General features: G+C 47.6%; 1 protein-coding gene across 4 annotated transcripts in view; it reads right to left on the bottom strand.

The window, feature by feature from the left end:
- Nucleotides 1-14,545, bottom strand: part of LOC120904593 (serine/threonine-protein kinase Genghis Khan) — a 53,906-nt gene that overhangs the window by 15,388 nt on the left and 23,973 nt on the right. For all 4 annotated transcript variants that reach the window (XM_040314687.1, XM_040314691.1, XM_040314689.1 and 1 more), the window contains exons 3-6: nt 2,697-3,246; nt 2,149-2,627; nt 1,981-2,085; nt 24-1,900 (exon numbers count right to left, since the gene is read on the bottom strand). In XM_040314687.1, the coding sequence (XP_040170621.1) occupies nt 24-1,900; nt 1,981-2,085; nt 2,149-2,627; nt 2,697-2,751 (2,516 nt within the window). In that variant the 5' untranslated portion in view covers nt 2,752-3,246. The remainder of the gene's footprint in view (nt 1-23; nt 1,901-1,980; nt 2,086-2,148; nt 2,628-2,696; nt 3,247-14,545) is intronic.

The following is a 14,545-nucleotide window of genomic DNA, read 5'->3' as shown; positions in this document are numbered from 1 at the left end:
ATCCCCCCCTCTCCCCCACCTACCTTAGGTCCTCATATTCGCTTTCCATTTGCAGCCGTTCGGCCGTCAGACGGCGGTTAGACTCGCTGATCATCTCGAGATCGGTGATCAGCTTGCGGTTATCGTCGAGCAGGATCTTCTTCTCGCGCTCGTGCCGCTTGCGCAGCTCGAGAATCGTTTCCTCCGAGTCGGTGAGCGATTCGAGCCGGCTCGAGTCGAGCTTTTCGCGCGCCTGCTGCAGCTCGCGCTGCAGCATCTCCCGATGGTTGTCCGCCTCGTTCAGCTGGTCCCTTAGGGCCGATATTTCGATGTTGTAGCGGGTCTGCTGCTGATTGATCTTCTCGCTGTACTCCACCTCCAGCCGGTCGATCTCGAGCCGGATCGAATCGGACGACGAGATGCCGAGCGAGTTGGACGAGCCGAGCTCGGACGAGCTGCGGCTGCGCGCCTCCATCTGCAGCTGCCGGTAGCACTCCTCCGACCGCTCACGCTGCTGCCGCTCCCGGTTCAGCTCCGAGATCAGATCCTGTATGCGAGCGTCCTGCTCCCGGCGCAGCTTGTCCGTCTTGCGCAGCTCGCTGCGCAGCGTGTCCACCTTCTGCATCGTCACCTCCAGCTCCTCCTCCTTGTCGCGTACCTGCCGCGAGAGCTTCTGCTTCTGCTGGCGCAGATCGGAAAGCTTGTCCGTGACCTCCGTGTACTCGGCCATCGCCAGTTTGCGCTGCTCCAGCGCATCCTTCAGCTCCTTGTCCTGCTGCTTTAGCCGATCGAGCGCGTCCTGGTGCTCCTTCGCCAGGTCTTCCTTCTCCTGCCGCAGCAGACGGATCATCTTTTCGTTCTCCTTGATCTTTGCGTCGACCTGGCCGTCGACCGAGTCGCCGGCGGCGGCCGTCCCCACCGACATGGCACCGACCCGCTCGAAGCTCTTGATCTGGCTCTCCAGCTCGCAGTTGCGCTTGGTCAGGATGTTGATTTCGTCCTGCAGCTTCCGCGTGCTGTCCGGGCTGAGGCGTTGCTTCTCCTCCGAGCCGTGCTTTTCCAGCTTCAACGGTGGCAACGGTTGGCTGGCGCTGTTCGTACTCGTGATGGCACGCGACAGTCGGCCCACGTCCGACAGCGAGCTGTCCTTGGTGAACGTGAAGCCCACGAACGGCAGATGGTGCCCGGAGAAGGCAGGGTTCGTCGTGGGCGGCACCGCATCGGACAGCTTGATGTCCGTGTCGTCCACGTCGAAGTTGGACGTGTCGGTTGGACTAGAAACCTCCGGGATGTACGGTGCCTGCCCGTTCCGTATCGTGTCCCAGCTGATGCCCTCGAACCACGGGTGCGCCTTGAAATCGTCGATACCGTTCTGGCCGAGCCGGTACTCCGGGGCGCAGATCAGCCGCCGGATCAGATCCTTGGCCTGCTCGCTCACCCCGAACTCGTCGTCGTCGTTCGGGAAGTCGAACGAGTTTTTGTGGTTCATTATTTTGCCGTACGTTTCCACCAGACTTTCCGCGTAGAACGGCGTCTCGCCGAACAGCATCTCGTACATGCAGACGCCGAGCGACCACCAGTCACACTCGGGCCCGTACTTACCCTGGCCGTCCTCCATCGCGCGCAGTATCTCGGGCGAGATGTAGTCGGGCGTGCCGACGGCAACGTTCGACTGTACCGTGCCTTGCGGGCCGAGCCGCAAGCACGAGCCGAAGTCGGCCAACCGTACGTGGCCGCTCGCATCGAGCACGATGTTGTCCGGCTTGATGTCCCGGTGCACGTACTTCAGCTCGTGGATACTGTGTATCGCTAGTACCATTTCGGCGATGTAGAACCGGGCCATGTCTTCCGGCAGCCGGTCCTCGAACTTGCTCAGCAACGTCAGCAAATCACCACCACAGTAGTAATCCATTATGAGGTACTGAAAAAGTGCAATAAACCAGAAACGATTTTTAATATTAAATGCGATTTGTTTTTCTTCAGCACTTCAGCACTACATACCAAATTGATGTCATCCTGGAAAGCGTAATGTAGATTCGTTATCCATCGCCGGTCACCGAAGACCAGCACATCGCGCTCTTCCCGGAAGCAGGCCGTTTCGGCACGCTGTAAAAAAAAGAAACATGATTATTTCAAAACGGAACATTATCAAAAAAAATCTTTATTTACCTTCAACATTTCCCATTTGTTCAGTATCTTCATCGCATAGATCTGACTAGTGTGATGCATCCGCACGACGCACACCTCGCCGAACGCGCCGCGTCCGATCACCTTCAGCACCTCAAAGTCGTCCCGGGACAGCCGCAGCTGCTTCACGCTCTGCACGACCGACTTCATCAGCTCGATAAAGTCCGACACGGTCTTCTCGCGGCGCAGTGACGAATTGCAGCACTCGTCGTACAGCACCACCAGACAGTCGAGCATCGTTTCCACCGACAGGAACTTTTCCGCCGACAGACCGGCGGCGGCCACCACCCCGCTAAGGATCGTACCAAACAGCGGGCTGCTGGTGGTGGTGGTGGTGTTGTTCGCGGTGGTCGTTCCGTTGCTGCCATTGCTGCTGAAGTTGTTGTTTGTACCGCTGCTACCGGTGACCTGGTCGAGGATAAGGCTTTCCAGCTCTTTCAGGCGGGCCGCAGGCGATTGTACTAGAAAGGGAAAGGACATGTCATTAAATTACAGGTTCGAAAATCACAGGGCCACCTCACTCGGCTTACCTGACAGCTTGGAAAGGTTAAGTCCCGCGAGGACATCCTTCTGATCGGAAGCCATCGCACTGCGCGCAGTTTGTTGATTTCTTGTTTCGGCCTAGAAATTCTGTTCCGAACTTCGCAATCGAATGCGCTGGGTTTGTGTTTGTGTGTGTGTGTATATGATGCGCTCTATATAGCTTAATAACGCAGGGATAGATTGTTTATAAACCTATCTAAGCCTCGAGAGCTACTTTTCTTCCATTCGACTCGTGCACACCGAAATTTCGCTACAATAATTTTATTCTACTCCTCTCCTGCTTATTTCGTCCCACTTTCGCTCGTGTGCAATAATATCGGTGCTGGACTGTGCTGGTTACATCGACATTCGGGACGACGAAAGTGGTTCGCTTTCGGCTCCTGAAGCGTTAGGAACCGCCGAATGGCGGTGGCGTTATCCCTCCGGCAGGACATTAGGACAACCGCCACCACCGTGACGGTGGCTTACCACTGCTGCACTGCTGTACCATTGGATCGGTTCAGGGGCAAAACACGGAAGATAGATGAGGTGAAATGTCTGTAATGATAGAAGAAAAATAAGTAAAAATTAGTACAGGAAAAAAATGAAGCATTTGTGTAAAAATAATTTATTTTCCCTTTTAATATCCCCCCAAACGGGACGTGCTGGGCGTGCTTAACTGCACACCCAAAGATGGGCAATAAATTAGAACTCTCCCAAGGTTAATGTGAAATTGTTACCGCACGCAAGATGCATTACCATTTCTCTCACCATTAGCCGGTGGTCGTGGTCGCTGGATGTAATTGGGTCATTTTAAGAGAATAGGATGCAAACCTCTCGCACTGAAGCGAAAACGGATCTCATGCAACCCCCCAGCCGTGATTCAGCATACCGAAACAATGCTGTGTGCTGACTGCAGTCGAATTAATGCACAATGCTGTGAAGACAGACAATGCGCACTGCATTCGCGTGCCTTCGGGATGGCGTGAGCGCTGAACTTCTTCCTCCATCTCCGTCGCGGCATTAGCACACATTTGTGATGGATGTGGTGGCCCCACTACTGACAGATCCGGCATACTTTTGGCATGCACATAGCAAACATTCGGTAGTAGTGTAGAACATTTCATAATCGTTTGTAGTACAATGTTGCTAAATTTGACGAATCTTTAAACGACCCTGAAGGGTTGGCTCGGTTGACTAAGTGAGCTTTTCCGGAATCTAAGGGGCTGGTTTGTCCTTAAAATGGACCAAGAAAGAAGACAAAAGGGCCACGGAGAGCAAACGAGAGAGAGAGGGAGAGAAACAATACTAGACCAGTCACGAAAGCAAGCACTGCCCTCCCCCTGTGTGCAATGCAAAAGCCAAATTATTGGAGCGAAAAATTCTGTTTCGTTGTAACTTTTCCTCCCTAGGCGTACCACACGGTACACTTTTTCGTTTTTTTGTTCTTCTTTTGTTTTGGCCTCCCTTTCAACATTAGTATGCAGTTATGTATGATTGCTGGAGGCACACGATCGTTTTCATGTCTCTTCTGTGGCATGTGTGCGTGAGTGTTGTGTGTGTGTTGCTGCTGTTTTCATCTTTATTCATCCGGAGCTTGTGCTTTCCATACAATTCCGCCCGTAATTAGTGAGCACGGGGTGTGTGTCACGGGGCATGAAGTGCGGAAAGTGATCTACAAAGAGCAGCAGCAGCTGCAGGAAAAAACAACCCCATCCGCGATGAAAACCGCTTTTCCTACACACATTAACCGACGGTTTTGCCTTTTAATCAATGGAGGATGGTTAGTGTAATTTCTTTCACACTTCCAAAATTATTCACCAGCTGTAATTGTTTGAGAAAAATGGGCCATCGAATGAAAATGCAAATTGCAATTATAGACGGCAAAATGTTATGAGTAATTATGCGAACATACAACTACCAAAAAAGAAATTCAATTATGATGGGGCGAGGGCGAGGATCGTTCCCAAAGGGCGTACGACGACATAGCTTTTAATTCATATTTCCAATGAAAAAGGGAAAAAAGGTGATCTAATCAACGAAGACACGCTTTGATGGATAAAAAGCTTGCGAAAGAAGGTGTCCTTCTGCCATCCAGACATCCATCACCACCATCTATCGCAAGTTTATTTCTCTTTTTATAAGGAACGACACCTTTCTCTTATCTCGGGCGTGCTTGTGCTGTACGCTTGTTTAAATTTTTATCACATTATATTTCTACCTTCTTCCTGTCTGTCCATTGCTCCAATTTTGTTGCTTTTGCTCTTATCCCAAAGCCAATATTTAAACAACCATTCCCGGTGGATTGAAATGTGTCCCTCTTTTCCGTGTCGGTTAGTGAAAACCAGCCTCCCAAATGCGGTTTTTCCATTCCTTTCGAGAGTCCGTTTCGTTGAGCAAGACAGAGAGCAAGAGAGAGCAAGAGAGAGAGGGAGAGAGAGAGAGAGAGAGAGACAGAGAGAGAGAGAGAGAGAGACAGAGAGAGAGAGCTATGATGACCTATGACCCCGGCAAATTGTCAATCCGTTGAGACCTGGAGGGCAAGCTCTGGTGTGGTTTTTTTGGGGTTGAAACTTTATCCGCGGTTACGAAGGTGAAGGATGGATGCATAATGCATCGCGCAAAATGGCGGTTAGCGTGTGCGGGTGAGCAAAAAAAAAACGGAAAGAAAGGAAGGAAAAGCCAATACTGACACTTGGTCCCGGCGGCTCCTGTTTTCCCAGTTGTGTCGGCGCAATTAGCAGAGGATGGTTGTTGAAGGTTTTGGATAGTCCACTTTCGCAAAAAAGTTATTTATTATTCATTAAGCTGACGCAGAGTCTTAACCACCGTTTGTGAGCTTTTTCATTCTTCTCTGACCCTCAATCGAAATAGTAAAAAAAAAAAAATGCAAGAATGATTTCATTTCTCAACTGTCAAAATGGTTTACCACTCAATAAACTCCGAATCGAACAACAAATTTACCATCGTTTAAACAATTAGCCCGCTAGTCAGCCAGCCAGCACAGACAGCCAGCTGGGATTGCAGCACAGACAAAAGCTAATCGTTTAATTACACTCATTTTTTAACAGTAAGGAAAAAAAGGTGGCGCCCCACGAAACGTTTCACGGTCGGATGAGTTTCCTTCTACAGCCCACAGCCCAGTAACACGTGCGCGGATGGCACAATTATCAGAAATTAATGACCAAACACAAACGTGTTCATGCGATCCCGAACGCTTTCTGCATCAAGTGCATCAGGAAAATTAATAGAAAAATAGGATGAGTTCGGATGCACTCAAGCGATCATTGGAGTGTTTTAAACGAAAATGCCCCTTTCCACCATTACTACACAAGACAACAAAACAATAAAAAGTGTATTTATTGAACAAATTTATGATATTATCTTATTCCTTTTCCACAAGGTGCAGTGTACACGTAAGCAGTCTGCAGCTGACTAAGAGTGATGAAAAGTCCCTGTTACAAGAGGTAACTAGCAAATAAAGCCCACATACACCTCCCTTTTGTGTGCCTAGCTGGCTGATTTTATGACCGCCTTGACCCTCACAGAACGCGTGTGTCTGGTGAAGAGGCAGTACAGAGAACTCAACGTAAACATAATCAAACCAATGAAATGGTCCACACAAACTCACCCTCATAAGTTTGCTGCCCTCACAGCTCTCTCGCAGACGTATAAATAATGGCAAACCCGGAGGATAAACTACCTTTTTGGCTGTGCAAGGGTGTGTGTGGGCGATAGTGCATTAGCCATATTCCTTTTTCTTTCTCTCTCTCTCCCAACCCTAAACCACACAAAGGACATTAAGCGGGGAAAACTCGGGAAAACAGCCGGCCATTTCCAGGGACGGCAACGAGCAGTTGCTTACTTCAGACACTGGGGGTGGTCGGAAGGTGTTGGGGTACGAATTTTCTACACCAACCATTGGCAATATTATAATGGCAAGTTGTTGGGCAAGTGTGGCAAAGCCATATCTAATCCTCCCACCCTTTCGCTTCACACTTCCAGGGAGGAAAGGGAGACACAACAAGGGATTAGGGGGAACACCAACGCACACGGCGCCCGACAGTGGGACAAATTCTCACCCACCCTTACTTGTTCTCTCTCCCAGTCTATTGGACAGAGTTTGTGTCGGGCCCGTGAGTAAGACATTTCCTTTTTCCAAGTGAATTATTACCTCTCGAATGCACTTTTCCCTTCGATCAAGGGTGAAAACGAAAGTAACTCCTCCGCCGCCATGCTGGTGGAGGTATATATTTCCACTTTTTTATGGTCACCAGCAGCCATAATAACATTGTATTCCATTTGCGAGAAAAATACGATATTTACGAAATGGTTGTGTGTAAGGAAAAAGGGCTACACAGGCCTCAAACTCTCGCTTTTGGGTGGCACCAAAATCCAAACGTGCCACGCATAGCTTGTCCCCACAGTCTCGCCGCCGGCCGGTTAAACCAAATTATGGGGCCGAATTGCTGTGGGGAAATGTAGCAAATAGAACTTCCGGATTTGACGACGCGTTGAAACGCTATTTCTCCCCCCATTTTTGTCGCAATTCTAACGAATACGCCGGGGTATTTGGGAATGAAATATTCATTAGGGGCGGGTTTTTGGAGTTTCAGTTTGACGTACAGATTATTTGAGTGACTGTATGTGTGTGTGTGTGTGTATTTTTGTATGAAAATGAGGACGAGGAAAGCTCGCGGCGGGTCATAAGCTGTATCGATGTTTTCATTACTCTTCGACCCTCTGAAACGTAGCAATGAGCAAGTCAAACCCCACCAACTCTATACCCTTTGACGGCACAATTTGTCATTGGTTTTATCGCACCAGTTTGTCGCATAGTAAATCAAGCAAAAAAACAAACTATGGCCACTTCTAAAATTAAATAAAAATGTTATCTCTCTCTCGTTGCAAAAAAAGCGTTCCACAAACACGAAAAAAGGTCCGAAAAAGAGAGCAAAACACTGGACTCAAATGCGCTGCAATACCGGCACACAGAGTCCACCACTGTACCACCACACATCGGCGTTGCGGATGTCTAGACCAAGCGTCTGGGCGCTTAATAGAAGCATCATTCTCTCTGACGCGGGCTGCTGACGCCACCAGCCGACCCTTATCCATCGCGCATCCTATATCCTATCTACACCGGGAACGGGGCCGAGAGTCTATATCGGTAAGGTTGAATGATCTCATCCCTCTTCCCATCATCCGGGCGCTACATTTTCCGGCCCAACCAACCAACCCATCCGTGTATCCTCTACTCCTCTGCCCTCGGGGACTGAGGAGAACCCGGAAAAGGGTAGCAAAAATCAATACTGCGCTACTGAAATGACTCACACCGGCGAATGTGCGAATCGAGCTTTTTGCAAGGTGTAGTAGCAAGCATGTTGCCCTTTGGAGTGCATTTTTCTACACTCTATAGTTTTGTAAGCAGGTTCCATATATCGATTGTTTTCTGGGTGTATTGTGGCATGGATGATTTAATCCAAATCAAAGGCACTAAAGTACGCCAGATAAGCAACAGAATAATGTAAATTTATCAGTTGATATCACACAAAGCTTTTACCAAGCGAAAGATATGATCAGTCGAAATCATAATGACATAATTCAATGTTTTTTGCCAAAAAGTGTCGCATATGTGTTATGGTATCAAGTGTGCTATAATACTGTAAATATATCGGAATTCCTCCTAATCTTCGAAATGTTCCAATTTAAAGTGATTTATTGCTTTTCCGTTGATCTATTCATTCTCTATTCCACATGTATGTTGTCCTCGACATGTACCCGATTGCTTGTTTTGGAATCTGTGCATGATCCCCTCCCTATCATTCGCTTTACAGTGATTGACTACTACTACTGCTAGAAGCAATCGGGTAGAACAGAGTGTGTAAACGCCGAAAACGTCGACGTTCACAGGCCCAACAGCGACGGCACTACTAAACAGTGTCAAACACACACAGTCAGTGTCACATTAAAAATACAGCAAATTACCGGTACAAGCTGAGACCCTCCATAAAACAGCTTCGACCGGGCGAAGCGGCGAAATAGAGAGATCTAAAAGCGCAACGCGCGTTAACCCGTGAAAAGTCATGTCTTGCTGGACATATTATACTACACCATCCGTCCTCCTGCTTCCACCGGCGTCTTACACACACACACAGAGCACAGTGTGGTGGTGTGGTTCCCATGTCGCACCGATGTCTTTTCCAAATGTGGCCTTTTTTCACTTCTGTTTTCATTTCCCCTTCGATCGCTGCTTCCACAAAACCTGCAGTGTGTATGCGGGGAGATGGCAGGAAACAACAGCCGCCGGGAGAAGCAAAAAAAACACTCAGCTCACACGCAGGCGGCTAAGGGCATATAATGGAGGCGCCACCGCATCACCGGCCAGCCAAGGCGTCATTTACGCCGTCGTTAACTTACGCAAAAGGTGTCGCGCGAGCGTGTGCGCGCGCGCGCGCGATCGCGTTGGCTTGTGTCAATGGGGAGGAGCTCGAAATGCGATTCCCACGCGCCACACCACCACGATCACGAGCGCGTGTATGTGCCGAAAAGTGCGTCAATTGTAGACACCGCCGCCCAGCCGCATTTCTGTTTACGACAACTTTTTATTCGGTGCAAGGGGTGGAGAAGGCGTTTTTTTATTATCTCAATCTACCTTCATCTCGCGTCGCACTCGCTTTATTTTGCGCTCCTCAATGACAAGAAATTGGATCGAAAATGAACTGAAGTGGAACTTGAGCACTTGAGCGATACAGGGCGGAGGGCCAGGGCCAGTGCGCGGCGGCACGTCAACGCTTGATTGCCGGTACGGAATTTAGCTCCGGCTTTCCCTTCCGGAAGACGCTATTATTTCGCGATCGTTTAATGATCTTCCACTCGTGCTCACTGATGGAGTTGTTATCATGCAGAGAGAAGGCTGGAGGGGCATGTCTTGCACTATTTGAGAAGCATTTCGCATTGATGCTCCTTTGTGAACACGTGCATTGCCAGAAATGATTTAACATTCATTTTAGCACGTTGTCTGCCTACTTTACGGAGGTTAAAGCCACCGCACAACACATTGAGGGACTTTTGTTTGCTCCAAAATGGAAATGAAACATCGCTTTTAGCACCCAGCAAAGGTTCAGATGCGGCAATGCGTCCACTACGCCACCATTAGCATTACGCTTTGGCCCGGAAGGCACACGAGACACTCGGGCCCGGCTTCAAGGGAATTATGCGCAATTTATGCGAGAGCGCGCTTCAATCGTCCATCATAACTACGCGCCCGTGTTCTGCAGCCAACATGCTTTTTTCTGAGTTTCCCTTTGGTAAGATGAGTACACCTCTCGAGGCAGTAGATCGGCAAGGATTCATAACAAATTGGATGCCCATCTAGGGGAGAAGCCTACCGAACTTGGACACACAGCCATCGGAACACGTGGCGCATCGTCGTGTAAGGAAAGGTTGGAGGCTACCGACGGGACGGTTTGTTACGAGAACACGACACCCTTTCATGTTATCACACCATTCATGGACACGGGTGAACTAATTAAGACCGGCCGGTAAGGAGCAAGACCAGGTACCAGTGTTATTAACATCAGAAAGTTTGTCACGCGTTAATAGAGCAGAGATATCACGCCGAACTACGCCTTTTGACAGTCGCATTTAACATTGTAGGCTCAAAGGACCACAAACGAATGACTTCATGAAGGTTCAGAAGAATAAAGTAGCCTCCATCGGGTGCCACCTGTCGAGCAAATCCAATTTTCTTTCTTTTCGTCTGTTTTCTTCCATTTTCTGCTCTCGTTTCGTAGGTAAAACGTGACGGAATTCAAACTTTTTCCCCAAAAAAAAAGTACAAAAACAGCTTCATTACATGAAACCTACACAATTTGAAGGTGGCCAATCTGCGTGACCTTAAAATGTGACATTTTGAATCACGTTCCATGATGAGTTCGGCGCGTTTGCTTGCCCTCTTTCGCTGAAACAGAACTGCTTTGAACTTCATGCTGTAAGACAAACACATCCAACGAGGATCCAAACATACTTCACAAACAATTATTGGATTCGTCAGACGCGTTTCGCCACGCGAAGTAATTATTTTCACCTGACACCTGAGACACACAATGAGATCATAATTCATCTGCCGCGCCGTTTCCAAATGCCAATGCCTTGCCGATTGCAATTGCATTTTTTAAATGATTTTTTGCTCATCATCGGATCGGTTGGTTCATAACATCGTAACACACTGACCAACATTTCTTGGCCCAGACAACATGCCTCACTCCAACCGACCGCCTTTCTTCTACTGCTCTTCTAACACATACGCAGATACAAGTACCATTACCCCGCGTGTTTTAATGGTGATGATGGTGGCGTAGTGGTGGTGGTGTCGAGATCGGTCTCAAAACTCTTCACATTTTCTTGCACGAGAGCTGGAGCCTGGTGGTCCACCGACTCGTCGCCTGTCATCATCGTTGGTACGCGACCACCCCGTTGTTAATAGAGTAGGATGATGTGTGGCAATGTTTCCCTCCAGCATCGGGGCTCCACATACTTTAAGCTCCAAGGGAGAAGAAAATCGCGCCGAAAGCACGTAGCAAAAATAGCGTCCAAGCAGAGAGAGAGAGAGAGGGAGAGAAGCGCTGTTGGGCTGCGGCTTACGTTGAAGATTTACGTGTAAAAGCTTGGATGGAGAATTTAAACGTAATGGCTATTAAAAAATGTAAAAAAAAAACATATTTTTAAAGCATTTTTAAGTGCAAATTAATGCAAATTATATTGTTAAAAAGATTCATTACAGTCCAGAAAATCACACACACACACACACACACACACACACACACACACACACACACACACACACACACACACACACACACACACACACACACACACACACACACACACACACACACACACACACACACACACACACACACACACACACACACACACACACACACACACACACACACACACACACACACACACACACACACACACACACACACACACACACACACACACACACACACACACACACACACACACACACACACACACACACACACACACACACACACACACACACACACACACACACACACACACACACACACACACACACACACACACACACACACACACACACACACACACACACACACACACACACACACACACACACACACACACACACACACACACACACACACACACACACACACACACACACACACACACACACACACACACACACACACACACACACACACACACACACACACACACACACACACACACACACACACACACACACACACACACACACACACACACACACACACACACACACACACACACACACACACACACCTTTACCCAACGATTATCATCTTTACATCACTCAATAATTGCTCTTCACAGCTGCCTCTCTTTTTCCCCACTTTAAAAGACCGTCTCCACTACACCCACCCTCTCCCTCGAAGTGAGCCTCTTTTGGTAAGAAAAAAAGCTTCCTCGATGGTGCGAATATGATACGCGCGATAATTATGCAAGAGAAGATAACGTGCTCCCTCCCCTTCAGTGAGTGAGAAACCGCTCAAGTCGAAACGATTCCTCACAGTGAGACGATGATTTTGGCGGTGCAAAATTTAAAGCTCCACCGCAACGACCCACACACACATACACGGGTGGTAATTTAAATTGCCTCTCTTCATTTTTTGCTACACATATTTGATTTCACCACCCACACACCCACCCGCCAACCTCAAATGGGCCCCCATACAGCACACGGAAGAGGAGGTGTAGAGGGCACCACGCTAATTTTTCATGATTATTCACAATCATTTAAAAGGCATCCCATCGTACACGGGGGCGTTGCAGAGGCAGCACCAAAGGCTCAATTAAGCTTCGATCTGGCCAATTATTGTTGGTTGCTTCCTTCACAATGCAGCAAAAAAAAAGAAAAAATAAATAGAAAAGCCTTCCTTACCACACAGAGAGTTCTCACACACTGCCTCATTATCGCCGCGGCACGCGCGCTCCCCGGCTTCTTGGCACAATTTAAACGATAATTCGGTTTTGGTAACCAAAATGATAGGAAGGGTTAACAGTGAGTAGAAGAAAAAACCTCCCGTAGCAAAACAAACACAACACACAGAAACAAAAGGACGAAACAAACCGTTGGTGTGTGCGCGCATACGCGTAGAACACGGGCGCAAAATGCTGGTGCGCTTGTTAAACATACTTTTTTGTTCGAACATGCGGATTGAAGGGGGCTTGTATTTTTTGTGCACGATACAAAAAAGAATCATCGGACAGTGCAGTAGTGCAAGTGGGAAAAAAAGCGTCTTGTTGACCATCAGAACGACCTGTATGGGCGGTACAGGTGTGTAGAGAAGGGAGATAGAGAGAGAAAAAGTCACTCTTCTGCGCAACAAAGTTATGATGCAAGCACGCAAACGGCAAACTCCACACAAATGCGTGACCTTTGCAATACGTTAATGAAAAAAACACATGACAGCATACAAACAAACGTGTATTTTTTTTGTCTATTCTAAGATTGTAATTATACGCAAGAAGTTGTGCTGTACAGTACTTTGAAACAATCTTAAATAACCCATTACAAATTTATAATACTTCTTGTCACTTGAAGTTTTTTTTACTTATTTGTTAAAGGCAGCAACGAGCTTTCCATTTTTTATTCTTGAAATAAGCATAGAATTACACGGGTTTTTACGAGATATTTCCTTAAAAGATACAGTTTATTTCCTTAAAAGATATTGTCTTGAAAAAGTAAAAAATCCTTAAGGTTTTTGTTCGTTAGAATGATTTTCATGTTTTGCTTTTCCTTTCCACTTGCATGCGATTAGGCGCAATCATTGTGTTTATACTACCTGTTTGACATGACATTTGTTGAACATCATCTTGACGAAACAAAAGAAAAAACAAGATAGTAGAGCATGACTAGTTGGTTATAGGAGACAAATATGTCATGCGCAAACAACTGAAACAGGAAAAAAGATAGTTTAAAGAAAGAAACAAATAAACAAAAAATACAAAAGAAGTTGCATTTGCAGCGTGTGCGCACCACCACCCAACGATGATACTTTTAAAATTGGCCCGTAGCTATTTCAACCATCTGGAAAACACTAATTGAGCAAATATGTTCACCGGCCACCCCTCCCCCCTCACGTGGTGGCGCACTGAGGGCATTGAAAAAAGGGCCTCTCAGCCGCTGCCCAACCCCAACAACCAAAGCGATTCCAGCAGCAACAAGCTACAGCCGTAGCCGTAGCAAATGGCAAATGTTTCGAATAGTTGCTGAGCCTTAATTAAAATTGCATTTCATACACTGCCACCGCCGCCACACAGGCCACGTGCTTGTATTGCTCACCGTTTTGAAGGTTATGGTGCGTTTGTTTTGCCGGCATCAGAGTACACCTTTTGACTACTGGACGCGCGCCGCGCCATCTGGATGGCGAAGGTGGTGAGAAAACTTTACTAACGCTGCGCTGTTTGCGTTCCATTTGTTTATCTCTGTTGAGGTGAGGTTGTTGTGTTTTTTGTGTGTGTACTTCTTCTAACAGACAGTAAATGGTAGATAAATCTATCTTATCTGCTGCCACTTTACGCAACGTCCGTGGAAGTGTGTACTTTGAAACTGATAGAAAAGACAACATATTTTACGCTCAACGCGCCTCACAATACGCGCGCGTGCAATCGAGTACCTCACATTAATGGTTTATGCTGCCCAGGCTAGAAAGGCTCCTTATACGCTCCATAGAGAGCGCTCTCTAACAGTACAGGAGCAGCCTGAACCCATTCTAAACCACGGGTGCTCATAATCAACTGGTGATGGTTGCTGTTC

The sequence above is a fragment of the Anopheles arabiensis genome, chromosome 3 (assembly GCF_016920715.1).
Source record: "Anopheles arabiensis isolate DONGOLA chromosome 3, AaraD3, whole genome shotgun sequence".
Classification (NCBI taxonomy): Eukaryota; Metazoa; Arthropoda; class Insecta; order Diptera; family Culicidae; genus Anopheles; species Anopheles arabiensis.
This window is presented reverse-complemented; position numbering and strand designations above follow the sequence as displayed.